The following is a 24,947-nucleotide window of genomic DNA, read 5'->3' as shown; positions in this document are numbered from 1 at the left end:
AGGCACCCTGATAAAAGAACCGGAGCGGAGCAGAGCTGCAGCGCAATATTTCACGGCTCATCCCACGTGTCCCAGGCCATGACTGTCTGGGCAGGAGCCCACAGGCGGGGCTTATTCCCTTCTTTGTCTCAGATAATACTCCTTTGTCTCAGAGACCAGAGCCAGAGGAGACCGGGGACCAGCCAAGTCAACTTCTCTCAAACAGTTGGACTTGTGGCCAACCCCATCCTGGGGCGTGTGTGTGTGTGTGTGTGTGTGTGTGTGTGTGTGTGTGTGTGTGTGGAAGAGGAGGGCTGTCAGGCAACACCATACAACAGACCCACACAGTGGCACCAGGATCACTAGAGATTCTGCCACCGGGTCACTGGCTCTGTCCCCACCAGCCCCCAACCCACAAAGTCCCTTTCACAACGTGACTCTCAAGGTGGACGCAGACCCAGCCCTCTGCTTCCCGAGTCCCATCTCAGATCGGAGAGGTCAAACCTCAGATCAGCGTGGCCCGTGCAGCTGGGCGGGCTGGCCTGAGCATCTGACCACCCCTTCACGGCTGACCACAAAGAACGCCAGGAAGGATGGACACGCAACACGGCAACACCACCTGTGCGGGTGGACAGACGCCATTTTACCTAGAACTTCAAGTCCTCCACGTGACCGTGCCCACATCCCGCGCTGGGGGCCTGCCTGTATCCAAGCCAGCACGTTTCATTTTCAGAGCATTTTCAATGTCACCTGTTACCCTGGGATCTCCTTAGCCCAGTCCTGTAAGGCAAGCGGGGCGACAATTGCCCCCAACCCAAAGCCAAGGAAACCAGTCTCTGGAGGACTGAGTGACGTGCCCCAGGCCCCACAGCTCATCAACAGAGGCTGCAGGAGGAGCCTGGGCCAGAGTCCCCGAGCTTCATGTGCTAAAACACAACTGGGGGGAAGCTGGGGGGGGAGCAGGGAGACAGATGGGGCAGGTGGAGGAGAGTGGAAAGGAAGGAAGTGGGGGTCCAAGTCTGTCCCCTCTAAAGTCCCAGCACCCAGGACTTCAGAATGTGACCTATTGGGAGACAGACTTTGAAAAGTTCCTTAAAGTGATATGAGGTCACATGGGCCCGACAGCAATACTGTGTCCATGTAAGAGGAAGAGAGCAGGACACAGACACCGGGCAGGGAGGGCGTGAAGACGGCGAGAGGCTCAGACCAACAACCAGTGGACACCCTGACCCTGGGCTTCCAGTACCCCGACCTGTGGGAGAGAAAGCCTCTTTGCTTAAGTTCCTTAGACCCCAATGTTTGTCACGACCCCAGGAAACTCATGCACGGAGGGAGGGAGAAAAGGCAAGGGGGCGGGGGACAGGAAGACCTTCCCAAGGTTTCAGCCCTCGAAACCTTGGAAGCACCCTCCATCTTCCGTCTACCCGAGTGGGCTCCGAGGCCAGCCTGGCTGACAGGACAGTCTGAGCACCAAGGCCGTGGGGAGCACAAGGGTGGGCCCTGGCTTCTCATCACGGTACCAGGAAAAGCACCAGATGCACACTGTGCCTCACCCCAAAGGCGCAGGGAGCCCTGGGGGCTCTCCCAGAGGAGCTGGGGTAAAGGGCAGGTCTCCGCGTGGCAATCCAACTTGGCTCCTCACCTCCTCTGCACTGACCAGATGGATGACCCTGAGCTCCCACAATTCCCGCAGGGGAGGAGGGTGCACTGGGAACCCCTTCGCTAACCAGGACTTGGAGTCAGGGCTCTGGAGTTTGACCCGCTCCAAACAGAACCAATCCTGATGCGTGAGGGGCTGGGGGAGTCTGTATTCCCTCCTGAGGTGTTGTGGGTTTGTTTCTGTTTTTGTTTTGGGGGGGGTTGGCTTTGTTTTTGTTTGGGTACTGGGGATTGAACCCAGGGGTGCTTAACCCCTGAGCCACATCCCCAGCACTTTTTATTTTTAATTTTGAAACAGGATCTCACTAAGTTGCTTAGGGTCTCACTAAGTTGGTGAGGCTGGCCTCAAACTTGCAATCCTCCTGTCTCACTCAGCCTCGAGTCGCTGGGATTACCAGCGTGTGCCACAGCGTCTGACTCCCTTCTGGTTCTGAATATCTATGATCTCACAGGGAATGGGGAAAACAGTATAAAAACTTTTTTATTTCAAAGAAATGTCAACTTTAATTCTCAGCATGATTGTGAATATATACCAAAGAGTTTTAAATAGATTAAATGGAAAACTTAGTCTGGATATCAGAAAGCACTAAATTGGGTACAATGGTGCATCCCTGTAGTTCCAACAACTCCAGAGGATAAGGCAGGAGGATCACAAGTTGAAGACAATTTAGTGAGACCCTGTCTCAAAATTTAAAAAAATAATAATAATAATTGAAAGGGCTGGGAATGATGCTCAGTGGTAGAGCACTTGCTTAGCATGTGCAAGGTCCTGGGTTCCACCCCCAGTATTATTAAAAAAAAAAAAAAGCACTAACTAAAAATACTCTAAATAAAAAGTTGTCACAAGCACATCCAGACATTGCCATTCACGTAACTGGCTTAAAATCATTTTGCTGTCCTTGGGGTTGAAGAGAAGTCCCGCCACCTCACTTACCCTGCTGAACCACAGTACAGGAACCGGGTGGGATCAGCCCGCGGTCAGCACGTTCAAGTTCCTGTCTGACCACAGCTATCATTTCAGCATGAAGAAAACTCAGGTGCAGCTACAGCAATGTGCACAGACTTCGGCTCAGGCTACCTGGGTTTTACGTTGGGTTTGGCCTCATGAATCATTATTGGTATTTAAAAAAAAATAAAATTTAAAAAAAAAGCACCTATCACCTTCCCACCCCCTGACCTAACACCCACCTCTCCTGTTCCTGGCCCTCCTCCCGCTGGACTGTGGTCTGCCAGCAGCCTCAAAGGGTCTGGAGTACCGTAGGGAAGCAGCTGTCACTGGGAGGCCAAGACCTGCTTTTATGTGCAGGGACACACAGTCTGCCTGGAGATGACAATGATGGCCACTGTGACACAGGTCCCTCCATGGGCATGGACCCGAGGAGCAGCTCCGGGACCTCTGGGGCCAGGTGCACAGAGCCCCCCGGGTGGAAGAGGCTCTTCAGGCCAGGCAGAAAGCCTCCCTGTGTTGACTTGCAAATCCACTTTGGTAACAGTCTACCGTTAATGAGGAGGAGGAGAGTTATAAAAGTAAATTGTTTGCAGATGGTTCTAGAGGAAGGAACTTGGCAAGGGGCTCCATTTCCTCCCTGGTGGAGCCTGTAAATGGTTAGAAGGAGCCGCTGAGCCGGAGCAGAGAGGAGGCTTACTCAGACCCCTGTCATGGCGGGGCCGGCCTCCTGAGGGCCTCCTCCAGTGGCAGGACACAGGAGTGAGGCTGGGGGAAAAGCGATTCCCTCCAAGTGTTTGGTAAGAAATGTTCTCTTCAGGCCGTCTGCTAAGCCACAGGGCAAGTATCTGAGGTCGCAAGTTGGTACGCGCATCTTCAAACCACTCTGTATTTGAAAGAGACTCTGGAGGGAATGGCGGGGTCACAGTCCCTGAGTGGGCTGGATCTCAGAGAAAATAATCACTGACCACTGGGGGAGGGGGAGGGGGAGGAAGAGGAGGACCCCATCACAGTGGCACCTGCAATCCCAGCATTTCAGGGGGCTGAGGCAGGAAGATCGCAAGTTTGAGGCCAGCCTGAGCAACGGAGCAAGACCCTGTGTCAAACTAAATGAAGAAGGGCTGGGGATGCTCCCCGGTGAACTCCTGGATTTCATCACCAGGACAGAGACAGACAGACAGACAGACAGACAGACACAGAGAGAGTAACAATCACTGAGACCTGAGGAGTCCAGCCCAGGCAGTCTGCAGCACTGCGTGTTGAGGTCCGTCAGCTGCTAGGGCTCCTGTGTTTTGAGGAGGGTGGGATGAAGGGGACCTCCGATGTCACTCTCGCCATTCATGAACAAAGGGCACAGTGCCCAGGAGCAGTGTCAAGAGCACCCTCGGCTCCCCCAGGGCCTGGCTGCCTCCCCAGGGCTGTCCCCACACGTGTGACGGGGTCCACGTGACACCAGCCCCAGCGCCCAGCACACAGTAGGCGCTCCCTGCTCCGTCCTGCCTGCTCCAGTGCTGGGCTCGCTTCTGCTCCGCCCTCTCCCTCTCCAGAACCCACTCCGTGTCCTCTGCCACTTCATATTCATCCCTCATTTCAACCCAACTCTAGGCCTCTCCTTTGAAACAGCCTCAGACTGGACATGGTTTAAGGGTGACCACAGGTTCATGTGTTGGGGGCTTGGTCCTCAGGGTGGTGGAACTGGGAAGTAGGGCCTTTAAGAAGTGGAACCTACTGGGAGGTCCTCAGTTCAAATGGAAATGTGCCCATGGAAGGGACGGTAGGACCTCAGAACCTCTGGCAAATTGTTTGATGATGTCATCTTTTCCTCCCCCACACAATCCCAGCATTGCCATCCACCATAAGGTAACACAACCAAGCAAGGCCTTGACCAGAAGCTGCACCATGCTGATTGGACCATCAGCCTCTAAAACTGTAAATTAAACAAACCTCTTTTCTTTATAAAACTACCCTGCCTCTGGCATTTCATTGTAGTTATAGAAAAATGGAGGAATACAGATAGCATCTACCTGAGCTGAGCTGCACTGGCATAAATTCTACAAGAAATTATAAAATTGTCCAGCTCCAATTCAAAAACTATTGCTTCTTGTTTTAGTTTTGTCTGCCATACCATCATGATTGTCATAATGCCTCCAAAGGTAAATCAGCAACCCCGCTCTCTATAGTTGTTCTAGTAGGACCTTTAGGATAAGATGATGTGCCCAAGAACCAACTTGAAATTCTCACACCAACCGGAGGAAGGGACTGCTGAACATCACACACGGGTCTACTAACACTCAACATGATCTCATCACCAGCTCCAAATCCCTGGCAGAGATGGAGTCCTACTCCAGGGACAAAAACCCTAAGTCATATGTCTCAGAAAGTTACTCTGATGCCCCACAGATGTTTATTAACTCACTCCCTTATTTACTGTTGCTAAAATTTTCACTGGTTTCAAAAGCCATAGAATAAATTTTCCAAGTATTAAAAATAGGAACATCAAGTTCAAAGATGCCCCGATCCAACGGAATGAAAACAGCATTAGAAACACAGGCAGTCACACAATTCAAGAGCCTAATAACCATGAAGACTGGTAAACTGAAGCTTTTTAAAGATTTTGGAAACCTTCCCACTAGAAGAGCCTAAAGAAATAAGTTTATTCTTTCCAACTTTTTAGTTCAAAAAATTTGAAAGTCACTGAAAAGTGGCTGGCCTCGAACTTGTGATCCTCTTGCCCCAGCCTCCCGAGTTACTGGATCACCAGTGTGCACCACCACGTGCAGCATAACTGCTAAAAAAACAATTTAAAGCTTGGAGAGGTCAAATACCTCTACACGTGTCTTTTCTTCGTGGCCACCACGCCCTGGACTACCCCTACCTAGTGATGTATCGTTGTTATCTGATAGCAGATCCCTATTCAGTTTTCCCCGACGGGACTGGGTCTTCTTTTCTTGGTGGCATGGGGCATTGCACGCTGTTCAATGGCATACTCGGGTCTCGTTTTATCTGAAAGAGTCATTTTTTTTTCCCTTTTTCATGGCATTGGGGTTTTTAAATAATCCAGACCAACTAACTATCCTCTGATTTTAGATGGTCTGATCCTTTCCTCATAATCAGGTCTGAGTTAAATATTTTTGGCAAGAATAGTACAAAAAAGGATCTGAGAACTTGCCACTGCACCCACTCCCACAGCACCCACTCCATCAGAAGCCAGGGCACCCCAGCCGGGGAGGTGAGCTCGACCAGCTGGTGGTACCCACAGATTTCTCTGCTCTAACAAAGTAACTTTTTTCTCTTCTGCAGCAAGAGCATGGGGGTGTGCATTTCTGTCATGATCACTCAAGCTCTTACTCATTTATGAAGCACCTTTTATTTGTAATGCAAGAGACCAGAGCTGAAGGCGCCCTGGTTACCAATCGCTACAAGTCTGCTCTGATCAGGAAGCAGCATTTCCACATAGACGACATCGAGAGAGAGAGACCTGATCTTCACCACCACCAACTTTAGTTCTAGTGGGAAAGAAAAGTCATGAGAATAACTATAAAGAAAAACATAAATATCATGATAAAATACGCTCTTTGAAGGGGTGAACTGTGTGTGATATGAATTACGTCTCAATTAAGCTGTTGCCAATTCAAAAAAAAAAAAAAAATCATTAAGGACCCCAAAGAGCTTTTGTGTATGTAGGCTATATCAATAGTCATCGTTCAAAGAACTGAAATGGGCAGATTTGACTAAAGCAAACCAGAGGGCCCTGGCAGGGAACTGACAGATCCCACCCTATACGGGCCTTGGTACAGAGAGAGAAACTTCTAAGGAGGCAGGTCGGACAGCACTGGGTGGGCTGGTGTCTCTGATGGACACACCTGGGCCTCCAGTGAAGCAAGTGGACAGGGCTCTGGTAAGGAATCACTCAGCGGGGACGGAGAGTTTAAGGAAAGATGAGGCACAGGAAAGCGTTTCGGCTGTGTGTGTGCCCCGCACTCCTCCCGTCTTCTGCCTGTGACTCTCTCGACAATATGGGGCTTCCCATCTTTATAAGCTAGAAAACTGCTAGGAAGCTGTATGGATTGAAAAGGCCAGAAAGCTACAGCTCTCCCCAGCCCATCAACATAAGAAAGAAAACCTCAGGATCGATGAGAGTGCAGGCAGCATTTAAGATCCACAGGCTGATCCACAGGGTCTAACTAAACCCACACCAACATCTTTGAACTGAGGGTAAGGAATGCATGGTTCCTCTCTAGAACTGGGGCTCTCCTAGGGTGCAGAAGGTGTCCAATGATGGACTTTGCTTTAGGACATGAAAGGTGAGCAAAGGGTTGGGGGGGTGTGGCTCAGTGGTAGACCACTTGCCTGGCACATGCAAGACCCTGGATTCCATTCCTGGCACTGAAAACATAAAAGGGAACAAACAAGGAAGCAGGTTGGATTCTTTCTCCCAGTGGTGAAGGACTTTCGCAGATACCGTCTATTAGAGAGCTGACCTTTCCTTGCCCACGAGGGGTGCCCACAGCAATCTGAAGTCATCCTCTGCTCCTCTCTCAGGTCCCTAAGGCAACTCCACATACCTTGCCAGACAGGGCCACTGAATTTCTTTAAAGCACAGTTCTCAGTTAGCCAGGGGTCACTGCAATAAATACAAAACTTCACTGTCTTAAATATTACTCTAGGGCTCCTTCCTGTGCATAGCTTTTAGTCACTGTAAGCTCTGCTTTTAATTCCCTTGGCTTCTGCACCTGTGTTTTGAGTTGTTCTTTTTTTTATTAATTTTGATTTGTTTTCCTTTTATTGATCTAATCCCATCTGTTTTTAGTCTTCTAGGAATCCTTTATGGTTTAGTTTACTGAAGGTAGACAATCCTCCTAATTTTCTAGCACTTTTCAGATTTTTCTTTTGTCTATTTTTTGTTTTGGGGGTTCTTTTTCCTTCTTTTTTATTTATTTTTTTATTGTTGGTGCCTTTATTTATTTGTTTGTTTGTTTATTGGTGGTGCTGGGGGGACTGAATCCATGGCCTTGTCCATGCTAGGCAAGAACTCTACCAACTCATCTACGTCCCCAGCCCCTATCTTTTGTTCTTTTAAAGGATTTTTGACAACAGGGAAGCTACATGCGTAGGTTACTACTACGTGTCTCTGAAAATCCAGGTTTGTCCTCTGGAAGTATTAAATGAAATATTATTTTTTATCCAACTTGTTTTTAATCATGGGACCCTAAACCAGCACTCTGCTAGAGAACTGGGGAAAAAAATCATTTTTCTGAGTCCCTAGTTTCTGGTAAACAAACAAAATTTTACACTGTCCAGGGTAAAATAAGTGACTATGTCTAATTAAACAGGGTAAGTTCCAGGAAAGAAGTGACATTTAGGTAATTTTTTTCAAGATGAGAGAAGACACTATGTTTAATGAGAAAGGCAATCAGGGAGGTGCAATGGTAACTTCACCAGATTTCAAATGGGAAGAAGATTTATTCATTTCATTTATAAGGAATCAAGAGTTTGATCTAATAAAGAAAAAAAAGGCAGTCACAATACATCTAAAGCCAGTGAGGATGTAAGGGCTTGATTTTTCAGACTTGATTTGATTTCTCTAGGAGTGGAAACAGGTATTGCTTCAACAAATTTTATCCACTACAAATGCCAAGTCAAGTGTTTCACAAGAGTGTGACATAAATTTGAAGAAAGCAAAGACACGGAGGAAAATCTAAATGGGAAAGGTACACACATATCAAATTAATTTCCTCATGGAGATAAGGGCAGACCTGGGAATTCAAGGTTCTAATGTCACTGTTCTTCGGCTTGAAAGAGTTGCTACAGTAATTCATGCCACAGTGGGAGAGGGAGAGAGCCTACTGGAGGTTATTAAAAAAAAAAAGTGGAGCTGAGGGTGTAGCTCAGCAGAGCACTTGCCAAGCATGCTCAAGGCCCTAGGTTGATCCCCAGGAATGAAGAAAATTAAAAAATAAAATCCACTGTTATTTTAGGTTTTACTATTGAAAGTACTGGGACAGGACCTCGATAGGTTCTTACTGGTCCAATCCTGACTAGAGAACTACTGCTGGACTCTCGTGGAATTTTAAAACTCTAAAAATTTATGCAAAAACTGGAGTTTCCAGTTTGTCTCGAACCACCACAAAAGTTGACAAACCCAGCCCCACATTCCCATAGAAAGAGCAGTCTACTGGAGCAAGGGGTACATTGGCTAATTTTAACAACTGTCTCTCTTTCTCCAGAGAGAAAAATATTTTTAAAAGGCTCTGGCCTTTAGTACGTGTCTTGGTGTAAATATTCCCCCCAAAGTCTGATCTTGAGTTCCCAAAAGGATCCCTATATTTCTCATCAGCCTGTCCTATCCCTTCTGTCCCTTTACAAGAACTCCTGGGCTTGGTCCAAGTTGTCTTGGACACACTATCCCAATCAGATCATATCTAAAAATCGTTGTTTGGGTACCACATTGTAGGGGAACACTGATGAGCCAGGGCTGATGGAGAAGCCAGCAATGATGAGCTGAGAAACATATCCAAAAACCAGGGTTGACTGCAGTGGGGCTATTCCAACAAGATCTGGGTAGGGGAGAGAGACTCTCAAGCTGCAGAGAGAAGGGAAGACCGGAAGGAGGCAAGTACCAAATTGGCTGGTGGGGGGAGGCACTTCCATGCCAGGATTCTTGACTCTCAAATTTCAATTTGAATTGCAAATGGCATTAAAATAGCTCACAACATTTTTATGTATATTAAAGGAAAATGTGGATTTCTGAAAGACTCAGAAATATGTGTCTAAAGAAAATATGATAACTATCCTCCAGTCTACTGAGCTATTCAACAGAAGAATCTATTTTCAACACCCATTATGCTAATTAACAAGCCATTTTATTTGCCACAGTAGAGATCCATTTCTAACACTTATTATGTGAATTTGATCCGATTAAAAAAAAAACTATAAAAACAGTAGAAGCTTGCAACAGCTGTCTCTGGGGAAGCCTTTCTGATGAAATGCTAGATGTCTATCCTGGGATGCAAACTTTGGTTATAGCAACTGCCCACACCTAGAGACTGACTTAAGCCAGTAATACTACCTGGCTTTAGGTTCTATGTTTAATGAAGGGTTTTTTGTTTTAGTTTGGTTTGGTTTTAAGGAAAAAAGAGTAGTGGGAGATGGTATTTTTTTATGGCATTATGCACAAAAGAGAAGCAACTGAAAGCACAAAATATATTACTGGTGGCTGCAATATTTAGAAAAATCAGTAAATTCACTTCTCTTTTGAAAATGCAGAAGGAGGCTTAGGGGTAACATGCACAAGGCCCGGGGTCTGATCCCAGGCACCATGTAAAAGATAAAAAGGCTGCAGACACATCAGCAAAGATACTGTGATTTCCTAGCTTGGACCTTTTGCAACTTCTCTCATGTGAACTGTTCTGGTGACCACTGCATGTGACTGCACTTTACCAAGGGGAATGAACACATTCAGGTTTTATTCGTTTTAATTCTAATCTTCAATTAGGCATCCAACTTCTCCAAGCTTCATTTTCTCTGAGATTTCCCACCCAGCCTCCTTGCCAAGACTCTTGCTATAAGAATCAAAATGTTTTATAAACTATGAAATGGTATCCAATGGAAATTTGCACATTATAAGTAACAAGAGTGATCACTATAATGACTCATTTTTTTCTAATGTTAAATAAATTAATTTCTTAAAGAAGAACCTTTCACTCCAGTGGCTTTTTTATGCATGATAAATGTTTAACACCAGTGACTTGGGAGGCTGAAACAGGAGGATCACAAGTTCAAGGCCAGCCTCAGCAACTTACTGAGGTCCTAAGCAACTGAGACCCCTTGTCTCAAATTTAAAAATAAGAAGGGCTAGGGATGTGGCTTAGTGGTTAAGCACCCCTGGTTTCAATACCCAATACCTGTAAAAATAAAAAATGTTTGGGCTGAGGTTGTAGCTCAGCAGTAGAGCAGTTGCCTCGCATGTATGAAGCACTGGGTTCGATCCTCAGCACAACATAAAAATAAATAAATAAATAAAGATATTGTGTCCATGTACAACTTTAAAAATATTTTAAAAGAATAAAAAATGTTAATTGAATGCTACCCATACACACTAATGGGGCATGCTTGGAATATGAAAGAGAACAGAACAGGACTCTCATCCTCGATAGGCACAGGATCTAATACAGACTCTCAGGATGTCAGGTACCCAGCAACTGTAGCCATGCTCCTGAGTCCTCCTAGGATGCCTCTGAGGCAGGATTACCTTGCCTCTAAATACTGTGGCTGTGTGGTTTCTCACTATTTAGTGAAGCAGCCCTTATCATCTGAACCAAGTTCCTTTCCTTAACTGAGGGACTTACTGGAAAAGAAAAACGCAACACAGAGTGACGTTCTGGGGCAAGGCACTCCAGAGCCATCTGTACCTGTAAGAAGGCAGTTAAACTCGGGGAAGTCGAGGATGGTTCCTGAGGATGAGCTGTCGCCAGTCCTGTGGGTCTGGCCTATTTTGGAAATGCTATTTTACCGGCAAGGAACACTCTTCCAAATGAAAATGTCTTTGCTGTCTTATTAGTGGTGGGAATAGACATAGGAGTTTTGTGTATCAGGCTTGTATTTTTCAAACAGTAGTTAAGTCTTCCTTGTACTCTTAACTGTAAAGACAAGTAGCAGATTCAGGGCTCCCGTTTCAGAGCCAGGCTGCTTCAGTTCAAAACTGGGTCTTGCCTCTACCAACTGTGTGTGTCTGGGCAAATTATCTGTATCTGTAAGCCTCAATTTTCTTTATCTATAAAAAAAGACTGATTATCATGCCTGGGTTTTGTTTGTTTGTTTGGCTATGATGGGAATGGAACCCAGGGCCTCGCACGTGCTAGGCAAGCACTCTACTGCTGGGCTACAGCCCTGGCCCCGTGGTACCTGCTTACTAGATAGGGTCACTATGAAAATGGAATGAGACAACACAGTAGCCCTTAAACAGCAGTTCACACAGAGGCTCAAGTACCTAGGACCATGAAAAATTTTTACTTGTGCTATTTCAGTGAAAATCTCTTAAAATCTGCTTAAAAGGCATATTCTGAATCATAAGCCTAGAAAACCAACTTGTGCCATATGATTTCAGTGACTATTTTTTTTTCTTCATCTAATTGGAGAAGGACAGAAACAGCCTAATATGAAATTGAGGCATCTGCACTAAGAAAGTCCAATTATGCAACTATGATCTATACAGTGAAATATTTTACAAGAGTATAAAAGATAAAAGTGGTGGGGGGTTGCAACAAAAGACCCAGGGCATCACAGGGATGCCTGCTAGCACAACAGAGAGCTGGCTGTGGGAGACTATCAACTGTGGTATCATGGCCAATTTTCATTGGCTATATTTAATTTATAATGCTTACACGGCATCCCCAATCTAAAAAAAAAAAAAATCTCAAAATTTTTGAGCAACACAACTTGAAAATCCCACACCTGACCTTTTATGACAGATGGCAATCACAACCTGGACATGCCTAGCACAATGGCACATGCCTGGGCTTGTGGTCCTAGGTACTGGAGAGGCTCACTTGAGCCCAGGAGTTCAAAACCAGCCTGGGCAGTATGGTGAGAACCCATCTCAAAACAACAAAAACACCGGCACACTAAAAATATTAGCATGAAATAACTTCTGCGAACAAAGGGTAGTGAAATAGGTGAATTTCATGTTTCAGCTTGGGTTCCATCCCCAGGATAGCTCATTAGATATATGCAAATATTCCCAAATCTGAAATCCATTAGGTGAAGGATTCTCAACCTGTAAAGCTATAAAAGCACTAGGAGCATGAAGATTACACCCTCTTCTTCGCTCATATAGATTTAAGTAACATCATAATAAAGATAGCCACACTGCGGTTATGTAAGAGAATGTTCTCGTGCTTGGGAAACATATGGTGAAATATTTAGGAATAAAGAGGCAAGATATCTCCCACTTACTCTCACACATTTCAGAAAAATCATATGCATATATATTATAGTACAGTGTGTATATTGTAGAAAGAATAGTATGATAAAGGAAGTTGGGGGCGGGGTAAACTATTGGTGAATCCCAATTTTATATATATATATATATATATATATATATATATATATATATATATATATATATATATATATCCCTAGTCTCTTCTGAGAAGCAACCGCACAGCAACCACGAACCTGTGTGGTAAGCCCCTCTGGAGTTTTAGGACAAGAGGATAAAAATCACCCACAGAGGGGAGGGATCAAATTGGTCTCCAACTATCAGAGTGAAGTCCTTTATGAACACTACAGGGCAGGGGACGCAGCTCTGGGGTCGAGCATTTGCCTGGCATGTGAGAGGTCCCGGGTTCCAGCCCAGCCCCGCATCCCAAGACGACAGAAGAAATGAAAATCCACAGAGGAGCTGGAAGAAAAAGAACCCAAAGGCTTCGCTACACCGCACTGATTTTAGATCTAACCTTTCTGAAGTGCAACATTACAAAACCAGGGGTCCCTGAAAGAAACAGACCAAAAGAACAGCTGTGTTCTCCTCCTGGGCGCTCCTAATGCATCTGTCCCAGGCCCAAGTTGGGGAGGTGGGGATTTTCAGCCTGATGCACAACAGGAGCCCATCAGGGCTCTTCCCGTCCCTATCAGCAAACCATTCTGCCCAGAACCAAGACTCCGTGCCTGGGTGGGACATCTCTTCCTAGAGCACTGGGAACATGGCATCCTGTCAGTCACCTTTACCCTTCCATTAGCAGCCCTTCCTCTCTGCTCTAAGTCTATACTGTTCCTAGCTTTGAGTCAATGCCCAAGGAAACGGTCACAGCTCCCTCCTACACCCTGCAGTGTGTTGGGCTGCTGTTGCTGCTCCCGGCCTCCAGGGAGACCCTGACTGAGGAGACCCATCCCCTGCCCTATCTGAACACTCTGCTCTGTTTTCATGGTCAGATCTTCCCAGTATGGAAAAATAGTGCAGCAAGGAGTAAAGTTATCTCATGAAAGACAGATAAACGGAGTCATGTTTTTTCAGACTGTAGATCTCAACTCATTAGTGGATCAGAAGATCAATGTCATGATGCAAAAATTACCAATTTGAAGCAGGAAGATAGAAAGTTCGAGGCCAGCCTCAGCAACTCACCGAGATACAAAGCTTGAGTTCCTAGGAATTCTTTACCTGGAAGGATGATGGTCACTGATGCATCATCCACTTTCCAGGAATCTCACCAAACAAGAGTTAGAGAGGTTCTGTGCGCACATGCTACATGCAAAACACCCACAGCTGTCTCACTGTGTCCTCTCAAGCCATTCTAGTGGCTCCAGCCAGCCTGAGCAGGCTTTTTCTGATCATCTGCATATTCATGAGGCTGGATGAAAAAGCACTAACCCCTCCACTCAAGCCCTCAAGAACAAAGCTGCATTTTCTCACAATGATTTTATCTGTGTGCTGTGTTCAGTGCCTACCAACCCAGCTATTCAGGAGGCTGAGGCAGGAAGATTGCTTGAGCCCAGGAGTTTGAGGTCAGGTTGGGCAACAGAACAAGACCCCCTCACAAGGTGGGGAAAAAAGATTTTGATCTAAGAAAAGAAGTCTGCAGCTACAAGATCTTATCATCCAGAAGATACATGAACTAAATTACCGAAAAATAAAAGTGCTGTGTAAACATCACAAGAAAATGAGGTCTGGTGTTAATGACCGCACTAAGGTATTGTTCTGCATATTGGTATGAAATGCCCTGGTCTCTGTTTTGATCAATTTTTACTATTTAAATAAAGATGGAAAAAGTCAGGGACTTGCTAGCACCGGCATGAAGGATCACTGACAGATTCCTCCTGCACAGGGAATGAGAACAACCTGGAGTTGGATTTTCATTCGGTACCTTCCAGGATGCACGCTGATGAAATCAATGTCTCATGAGCAGTGAGATGATTATTTTAAGTAAATTTATTCCTTCTAGGACACTCAGATAAGCAACGATTGAGTTACTTCAAAACTACCCTTTCATGATTTACCTTAGCTCTGCAGTGCACTGTTGGGGATTCTTTCTTTTATTCGAAGCTAGTAGACATTTTGAAGCCTTAAGACCATCGGGTATTAGAGACTCAAGTCATAATGGGTACTGTTCACTTCAAAAGGCTTGAACAATGACATCCTCAAAAATGCCCAAGTTTTTCGTTCTCCAGGAGCCAAAGAAAAGTAAAGAGAATCATTTGGGGTCATTTACATGCACTGAGAAGCTGATCTCAAGGAATAGAACATTTTTGTGTTCGTAATAAGACACCCAAATCAGATTACAGACACAAGGCTCTTTGGAAGTGTTGGGGAGAATGTTAACAGCCCCTAAAGTTTAAGAGCAATTTATAACAAAAGCCAAAATAGAACGAATTTAGGACAGAGAAATCTGAGTCAGGTTCAACTTGTCCAGAGAAGTCAAAGAAATCTACTGGAAGACACTGAACTTCATGTTCAGATTTAGAAATTATAGAATTGGCACAAGCTTATACTATGGTATATTATTATTGGTTTTGGGGGTTTGTTTGTTTTTTTCATGGTACCAGGGATTGAACTCGGGGGCACTCAGCCACTGAGCCACATCCTCAGCTCTATTTTATTTATTTATTTATTTACAGACATGGTCTCACTGAGCTGCTAATCACCTCATGGTTGCTGAACTCGAAATCCTCCTGTCTCAGCCTCTGGGATTACAGACATGTGCCACTGTGCGCGGCTATTATTATTGTATTAGAATTCTGAATTTAACAGTGGTATACAGAACTTGACAGTAGGAAATCCCCTTAAAGATGGGGCCCAGGGACAGCAATATGGCTCAGTGGTTGAGCACCTGCTTAGCATCCCCAAGGCCCTGGGTTCCATCCTCAGCACAAGAAAAAAAAAACAATGTTGCCAACATGTTAAGAATAATAATTACAGATATCACTGAACTTCTTTTCCCTCTTTTTCCAAGTCAAAAATGATCCTGAGGGCTGGGGTCTTGGCTCAGCAGTAGAGCACTCACCTAGCATGTGTGAAGCCCTGGGTTTGATCCTCAGCATCACATAAAAATAAATAAAATAAAGATATTGTGTCTACCTACAACTAAAAAATACAGATTAAAAAAAAATGATCCTGAAGAGCTGAAACCATGGACAGAGGGATTCCAAGAACTTGCCACTCCATTCCTGAACCAAATGAAGTCACCAGAGGTATAGGAAGAAGGTTCCAGAGGAAAGTCAACCCTCTGATTATTCTAGCTTTGCATGTGTATTTATCTGTATTCTGCAAAAACACCAATAGGCTGGATAAAACTCAGTCTTCTCTCCCTTGTCAGTCTTTGTCATTTTCTCTGAAAATGGCTCTCCCACATAGACCGTCTCCTTCTCTATATACTCGAAAGATAAAGCTTATGAATAATTTGTTTATAAGCTCCAGGAGTGGAAGGACGGTATCTTCTTCTTCTTTATCATCCCTTAAATATACATAAATGTTCAATCATCATTTACAGGCCAGGTGCAGTGGAGCAATGCCTATAATCCCAGCAACTCAGGAGGCTGAGATAAGAGGATGGCAAGTTTGAGGCTAACCTCATCAATTCACCGAGGCCCTCAGTAACTTAGCAAGGTCCCATTTCAAAATAAAAAAACAAAGAGTTGGGAATGTGGTAAAGGATCTTTGGGATCAATTCCCAGTTTAAAAAAAAAAAAATCATTCATACGACTGAAACAAAGTGATCCCGAAGCTGAACTTCAGGAGAGAGACTGAAAAGGAAAAGAAAGGGGGAGAGAAGAAAGTTTTTCCTCCCCACACTCAAGGTTTTATACCAACAGCCACCCTGAAGTCGTTATTTCCATCTTTCACTTTTATAAACAGTATCTTGCTTCACAGACCCTAACTACATTTGGACAAAATACTCTCCAAACTTCTAAATTAAGCATGTTGATGTTCAACAAAGTCTGTAAAGAACTATCCAAGTCAGTCACATGTATTGTGACCTCAGAGGCATAAAGAGGGTTTTTTGTTGCCGAGACAGATAATAGCCTTCAGCTACCTCTCCCTAGCTCAGCGTCCTTGGGAATGACACTTACATCCATGGGCTTCAATTTCCTGAGTAAGGGATAATTATACCTCACCAAGAGGCAGTTACAGCCTCCCAACAATCAAAGGCTAACTAGATGTGAATTATATAAGAGGCTAGAAAAAAAATTCTTAATGACTACTTCAGCCAGTTACTACTCCAATGACAATCTTGTGTGAAGAGTGGTAATGGGGAGATGGTGGGGAGAGACACATCAATAATATTAAAAAAAAATTCCATCAGAGGATCAACAAGGAGTGGGGAGAGAAGCCTAAAAGCTAACGCTGGTACCGTACACACAACAGCTCATTTGATCTCACAACCCTTTATAAGCATGGATTCTTTTTTCACATTACTACTGAGGAAACTGGGGTGTAGAAAGCAAGTCTAACAGCCAGCAACTGGACAGATCTGACATTTCAAGCACATGTTCTTCACAGCCTGCTAGTCCGTTAACAACCCAACTAGAAAGTAGCTCATCTTTGAGACTGTATAATAGGTAGCAGTTCAACCTTGAGTTTTTGGGGTTTTGTTCTTAATATTTTAGTGCTTAAGTCTGGAGATGTGGCTTGGGCTCACTGCAGAGTGCTTGCCCACCATACAAAGGACCTGGGTCCAATCCCCAATATGGCCAAAAAAAAAAAAAAAAGAGGAAGAAGAAGAAGAAAAGTTTCTTGGCTAGACACAGTGGAGCACAGTTATAATACCAGCGGTTTGGGAGGCTGAGGCAGGAGGATGGCATGTTCAAAGCCAGCTTCAGCAACTAAGTGAGCAACTTAGCAAGACTTCTGTCTCTAAATAAATATTAAAAGGCCTAGGGACAAGGCTCAGTGGTTGAGTTCCCTTAGGTTCAATCTTGGTACCAAAAAAAAAAAAAGAATACTTGACCTGTAGCTCGTGGTAGAGCACTTGCTTAGCACATGTGAGCCCTGAGTTCTAGTCCCCAGAAAAGAAAAAAAAAGTTCTGATACTTGCAAATAAAAATAAGGATGCCAAGCTGGTATACTGAGGAAAACAACCAAAATCAACAGCAAATACTCACAAAGCCACATGGAGAAGCACATCATTTCAATATGACGCAAGAGACAAGAAGCATGGGTAAAAAATACTTGAAATAGATTTTTAAGGAGGAAAAAAGATTCCTGACTTACGTTTTTCATCATCAGCATGGACCAGAGATGCTGCCCTGGACAACACATCCAACGGTGTCTCCATTCCTGGTTGAGCCTAAAAGGAAAATAGAGAGGTGAGGTGGGGGAAAATAAGGAATTTAAACAGAACCCAAAAGACTTTTAGAATTCTAGTAGTTAGCGGGACTGGGAGTGTAGCTCAGAGAATGTACTTAGCATAAATGAGGCCCTGGGTTCCATCCCCATCAACAGAATAGGAAAAAATAAATAAAACTCTAGCAATCAATAAAGAACAGTTCCTCCAGTAAATACAAATCACTGTTCCAAGGATGAAATCATTTCATCTGAAGAAACACAAAGGTCCGGTTCAGGAACAGAGAAAAGGGTTAAATTCCATGCTATCTACCAAGCTCAAGTTTGCCAACTCCAGGAAGCAGCTCATGTGAGTACTAAAAAGAGGAATATTGTGAACATTCATGCCCATGTTATTTGTCTTATAAATGTTTATGCGCATGTGTAACATGTCTGTACAGACATAACCAACAATAAATAGCTTTCAGAACAAAGGCTGTCTATGAACACAGCATTACTGCCAGCCTGTGATTTTTGTGGTGGTGGTGATGGTTAGCAGCGGTAGTTGTTGGTTTATTAGTTTCCCAGAAACGACTAAGATTGAACCTTCTTGTTCTCTCACCTCCCTAGCTGAGGGGCTACTGGAGACCCTCTTGGGGCAGTAACCAGAGCGCCTGCATGACCACGCAGGTGTCACTTCACATCTGCAGCATGTTCCTGAAAAGTGGTGTGAGAATCCCACTGGCTAATTAAATGGACTTAAATCCATTAGGATTTTTATTTTTCCTCATGATGTTGGAGACGGAATCCAGGGCCTTGTGCATGCTAGGCAAGCACTCTACTTCAGAGCTATGTCTCCAGCCCAGGAATGTTTAATTTCAATGTTACAATTTATAGTACATATTGTACTATCATCAATGCCTATCACTTTATGTAGCACCACGGATTTTATGTTTCTCTGCAGTGCTGTGGGTTGAGCCCAGGCCCTCAGTGGAACCCTTGTCTTGCATGCTAGGCAAGCAGTCTACCACTGAGTCACACCCCCAGCCCACAGCACTACGTTTTTTTAATAAGACTGGATTTTTATAGTTAACTCTGCTTCCTGCTAGGCATGGTGGCACATATCTGTAATCCCAGTGGCTCCAGAAGCTGAGGCAGGAGGATTTCAAGTTCAAAGCCAGCCTCAGCAATTTAGCAAGACCCTGCCTCAAAATAAAACATTAGAATGGCTGGAGATGCTGTTACCTAGAAAGCAAAAACTGCATAAGATTTCAAGGTGGAAGAAACCCCTGGAAAACTAGATTGCTTTTGCTCAGCTTCCCTTTTCCAGATTATTTAAACACACAGTTATTAAGGAAAGAAACATACACATCCTATTAATTCAACAACTGAGGAAAACCCATTCTTAACTGTACCCTTTGAAAACTCGAAGCATTTACTCAGTATTTTCACCATATCCCGACTATCTACTATGTCAGGGCAGGTTACAGCATGTGACAGCCCTGCTTTTCTATATAATCTTCATACTTGAGGCCTTCAAACACCAATCCTTCTTCTTGCCATGTGACCTCATTCAATAAACATGGACTACCTAAAGGAAGGACTAACAAACAAAGCCCAGTTGCCTTCAAAGAAGGTTCCATCTGCAGAGCAGGTATGTATGTAAGAAACGTGATTCACGGCTATGTTTTTCAAAGCATTTTGTACTGCATGCTTATATTTGGTAAGAATAAAAATGTTTTCCTATGGTAAATTTGGGGAACCCTGCAGCAAATCAAGTTAAACAGCATATTTTCTTGCATGTGCCCTATGCGGGGGACAAAGGCAGTGAAGCTGATAGCTTTATGTACACAAAATCACTCAGCTTCACTGGCCCTTCTTTGAACCTAAAGTATCTCTTGGGGAACACTTAAGGCAATATTAGGCTGCGGCAAAATGTGCCAAGGGCCAAAACAGGACTGCAAACAAAGTCCTAGAGAAATACACATGAATTCTGAAAGGCTTTGCAGAAGAAAGGGAACCACGGCTCAGCCTCTGAAGAATGAATACAGAAGTACAGGTTGACATTCCCAATCTAAATTCCAAAATGCTCCTAACTGATATTTTTTGAGCACCAACATAATGCCACCTGTGCAAATCTCCACACCTGACAATCATGTGATGGGTCACAGCCAAAATACAGATGCACAAAAAATATTGTACAAAATGATCTTCAGACCATGTGCACATGGCAAAGGACAGCAGGTATTGATGGAATCTGGCCTTGATTTTATAGGTGTGACGGATCCACTGAAATCTCTGAGCAGACAAATAACTTAATGACACAGTCTATGCAACTTGTTCTGGAAGCACTATGCAGAACTGAGCAGAGCCTGAGAAGCTAAAAGCAGGTGGATGGATACAAAAAGCAAGCTATAAAAGCCCCAGGCATGCAGAAGGCGATGAGTACTTGATGGAGAGAAGGGATGAAAGAAAACTGCAGAGGAGACATAACTGATGGCTCTTGGCAGGTTTCCCATGAGAGAGGGATGTCAAAGAAGACGGAATGGACCTGTAATCCCAGCAACTCAGGAGGCTGAGGCAGGAGTATCACCAAGTTGCCCTGTCTCAAAATAAAAGGGCTGGGGGTGTAGCACAGTGGTAAAGCAACCCTGGATTCAGTCCCCAGTGCCAGGGTGTTGTGGGCGGAGGGGTCTTGTGATTCTGAGCAAAGAATTACTGATAAGCATTCTATTCCACAATATTGAAGTCCACGACTTCGTATGGGGAGCAGGGGGACCAGGGACTGAACTCAGGGACACTCAACCACTGAGCCACATCCCCAACCGTATTTTATATTTTATTTAGAGACAGGATCTCACGGAGTTGCTTAGCACCTCGCTTTTGTTGAGGCTGGCTTTGAACTCACGATCCTCCTGCCTCAGCCTCCCAAGCCTCTGGGATTACAGGCATGCACCACCACGCCTGGCTCACAATTTCTTAAATAATCCCCCCTCAAGTCAAAGGATAATGCTTTCAAAATTCTAAACCCAAATGGACATATATACTAACATATGCCTTAAATGAGGCAAAATTATGCACAGAAGCAAAATATCCAACCATAAATGCATCAAATGATACAAAGAAGTAGACCTAGAATTCTGGCATAAGAGATCAGATATTTAAGTTTACTCAGATACTCTGAAATCTAAACCCTCAAGCAACTTACATTCAAAGTAGGTAGGAAAGAGATTAGTTATTTAAGGTTCATCCTCAAGATACCTTCCATCTACTTATCTATGAAGCATACCAGTTTTAAATTTTCCAATTAATTCTGGATTCAGAAAATTGTCTGGGAAAGTTTTTTTTTAAAAAAAAAAAGATATGTCAAGCATGGTGGCACACATCTATAATCCTAGAGACTTGGGAGGCTGAGGCAGGAGGACCATAAGTTTGAAACCAGTCAAGGCCTTGTTTCAAAGTTAAAAAAAAAAGTGCTAGGGATGTGGCTTAATGATAGAGCACCCTTGGGTTAAGCCCTCAGTACCAATATTAAAAAAAAAAAAAAATTTTAAGAGAGAAACAGAAGATATAATCTCTGATTTCAAGATGTGATGATCTTCTTCAAGAAACAAGTCTATGGGACAAAATAATGATAGGCATATTTAAAAAGACAATAATAGGGACAGGGAGTGTGGCTTAGTGATAAAGTACTTGCCTAGCATCAAGACAAGCGTTCAATCCCCAGGACCACTAAAAATAAGACAAAAATAAAATGAAAGAGATAATAAAAGAAAGTATAACTTAAAATTAAAGTGTGTATTTTGTGATAAAGGAGAGATCAATGTTAGCCCAAGTGCTGCCCTTATGAACATCTAGTTTTCATTTGTCTAGGGCTGGGGGGGGCGGGGGAGAAGAGTATGTTCCAAAAAGCCATTTCACAGGTTTCCGTCCCCAGCTTCCCTCCTCCAGAATGATACTGTCTGTCCTCCATGACCTCCCCCTACCTACTTGATTGCTGCTTGTGTATTTCCGGGTTGCGAGGACCCTGTCTTATCCACAGGATAGTCACACAGGGTCAACGGTCTGAGGAAAGGCAGAGATAGGAATGAGCACCTGGGACAGGCAGCCTGAGCCCCCGCCTGATTAGAACTGAGCACCTAAGTGAGGAAGCGTGAGAAGCTAAGTCTGGGTGAGTGTGACATAGTGGGTGAACTTGGGCAAGAGCTAGAGGCTGGCCAGGCAGGTGGTACACTTACCCTCAGATCCTGAGCCCACCCGTGACAGGAAATTAATGCTACTTCTTTGGTTTAGAAGTTCTGCTAGGAAGGTCTGACCTGAAGGAGTAAAGTGAGGAATTACTAGAGGCTTCTGTAGGGAGCAGGTGTGAGATAAGGGCAGCAGTGGCTGGTCCAATAACACAGGTGGGAAGTAAAGGTCAGGGACCAGGCATTATCTAGCCACAAAAGTACTAAGCAAATAGAGGTGGAAGATAACAGCAATTTTACAAAAAAAGGTCTTCTGAGTTTTACATGCTGTACAATATTCACAGCTCAATAAAATATATTGACAATGTGGGCGTGGTGGGGCACTACAGCATTTGATGGAGGGTCACACTACATTGAGAAGCCAATCAGCATTATGGCTATTTATTTAAGAGTGTTATCTCTGGACACCTGTTTGACATTGGGCTTAGCTACTTCCTAACTGTGTGGACTTTGGGAAGTGACTTTACCTCTGTGAGTCCATTTTGTCATGTGAAAATGGGGAAATCCCTACCTGCTCTCTCAGAGTGCTCTAAGAAGTGAGGAGACTTTCTAGGTATTAAAATAACTTTTGTTGAAACAAAAATATACGCCTAGTATGTTAAATAGATTGCAAAGGACGGTAAATGTATTGGGAAAAAAAGGATGAGGCATTGACCACTGCTGCAGATACAGAAGTCTGGAAAGATTTCCCTGAAGAGATGAATGCAGGGGGAGACCCAAAACGATAAGAGGTACTGCTTTAGTCAGCTTTTTCACTGCTGTGACCGAAAGAGCTAATAAGAACAACTTTACGGGAGAAAAAGTTTATTTGAGGGCTCACAGTTTTAGAGGTGGCAGTCCACACCCAGCCAGATCCATTCCCTGGGGCTCAAGGTGAGGCAGAACGTGATGGTGAAGAGTGGTGGAAGAAAGCGGCTCACAGGATGACCAGGAAACAGAGAGACTAACTCTACTCACCAGATACAATATATATAACCCGGGCTAGGGCTGGGGCTCAGCGGTAGCACACTTGCCTGGCATGTGTGAGGCAGTGGGTTCAATTCTAAGCTCCGAATATAAATAAATAAATGTCTATCAACAACTAAAAAAATATTTTAAAAATATATATATAATCCAAAGGCATACCCTACCTGTCTTTGGTTACCACTCAGTTAATCCCCATCAGGGGATTAATCCTCTCACTGTGTTAAGGCACTCAGAACCCAATCATTTCACTTCTGAATATTCTTGCCTTGTCTCACACATGAGCTTTTGGGGGACATCTAATATCCAAACTATAACAGGTATCAGGCAAGAAGAGAGAAGAAAGGGTGTAAGAAGGGTACAATAATACTGAAGTTTTACTAAAGTGGTGAAAAGCCCTTCAACGGTCTGACTGGTTGAAGCACAGAAGCAACGTGACATGTCTGGTTTATTACATCCTTCCTGAACCACAAATTACCTTTGACCTTTTGCAAAGGATTATGCAGTGTCTACAAGGTAGACCTAAGGATATCCCAATAACATCCTTTTCTTTATATGTGTTTTTTTTTTTTTTTTTTGGTAGTTGTAGATGGACAGCATGCCTTTATTTGTTTATTCTCATGTGGTGCTGAGGATCGAACCCAGTGCCTCACACATGCAAGGCAAACACTCTACCACCGAGCTACGACCCCACCAACCCTCTGTGCTGTTGTTTGTTATAATTTAGCGATAACCAAAAATAGGATACCTTGACTTGTGAACACCAAGAATATAATAGTACGAAAGAGGAAACAAACATGATTCTAGAAAAAGACAGGAAATGCCCAGTGGCAGTGCTCCTGTGTTGAAAACCCATTTCTGGGTTCACCTTTATTCACGGTGGTGCTCAAACACGATCATAACTCACCATGAAGACAACATGCACTGTCTACCGTGTGTTCTTAGGCACTGGTCATACATTTTGACTTACCAGCCCACTTTCCTTTCCTAAGACCGTCTGATCCCCCATATAATATACTCCTCCAAAAGCTTAAGGTTGAGACTTAGGGAAGAAGAGGTAACAATTCCAAAACTACTAAAATTTAGATGTATTCAGCACTAATACTAAGGTCAGCTATAAATTTGCACACCATTACTTTGGTGTTCTATAAGGAACTGTGGCCATTTTGGTCAATGAGGGGATAAGAGTGCCTGTCTTAAAACAAAAATTATGGAGTGCATTAGATTATATTTTTTCAAGCAACGGAACAGAATAATGTGATAAAAGTTTTCCACAAAGATTTCTTTTTTTTTTAATATTTATTTATTAGTTATTGGCGGACACAACATCTTTGTTTGTATGTGGTGCCGGAGGATCGAACCCAGGCCGCACGCATGCCAGGCAAGCGCGCTACCGCTTGAGCCACATCCCCAGCCCTCCACAAAGATTTCTAAGATGGAAGTTACAGCAGTAGGCATGCCTCGGGCCATGGGTCCCCAGTAACAGCGGCCACTTGCTTTGCTAATTCAGCAAGGAGTGTGAGAATATAAAGCAACCTCTCTGGCTAGAGTTGGACACCAGTGGAGGTGGGGACGGGAGGAATTCCATTCAAACTACCAGATGTTCCTGTCCCACTGTCACTTGGCCAAATGTCAGAAACACAATTGGAATCAATCGCTCTTCTGAGTCACCTGATGGTCTCTCCAACTTCCAGAAGCATGCTTTTAAACAGCCCTAATTCCTGGTGGCCCTCCTACATCACCAGTCCAGACTCCATTCCCCTCCCCATCAGGACACTCCCTGGACGAACCAACTTGGCCTTGGCTAATACCTTTCAATGGTATAAACCATCATACCATGAAACAGGGTGTATGGCCCTTTTGGCTGACAAGAATTGAGGTCTCCACTAAATAGCTC

The 24,947-nt window shown here is 44.1% G+C and overlaps 1 protein-coding gene across 9 annotated transcripts in view; it reads right to left on the bottom strand.

Annotated features, from left to right (window-relative positions):
* LOC144373980 (uncharacterized) overlaps nucleotides 1–24,947 on the bottom strand; it is an 86,779-nt gene that overhangs the window by 52,996 nt on the left and 8,836 nt on the right. For 7 of the 9 annotated variants that reach the window (XM_078036958.1, XM_078036954.1, XM_078036956.1 and 4 more), the window contains one exon: nucleotides 17,790–17,865. In XM_078036958.1, coding sequence (XP_077893084.1) covers nucleotides 17,790–17,853 — 64 coding nt within the window. In that variant the 5' untranslated portion in view covers nucleotides 17,854–17,865. The remainder of the gene's footprint in view (nucleotides 1–17,789; nucleotides 17,866–24,947) is intronic. The other 2 variants (XM_078036961.1, XM_078036962.1) reach the window with 1 other exon arrangement.

Source organism: Ictidomys tridecemlineatus, unplaced genomic scaffold (genome assembly GCF_052094955.1).
Source record: "Ictidomys tridecemlineatus isolate mIctTri1 unplaced genomic scaffold, mIctTri1.hap1 Scaffold_54, whole genome shotgun sequence".
NCBI lineage: Eukaryota > Metazoa > Chordata > Mammalia > Rodentia > Sciuridae > Ictidomys > Ictidomys tridecemlineatus.
Note: the sequence above shows the minus strand (reverse complement) of the source record. Positions and strands in the feature narration are given on the sequence as shown.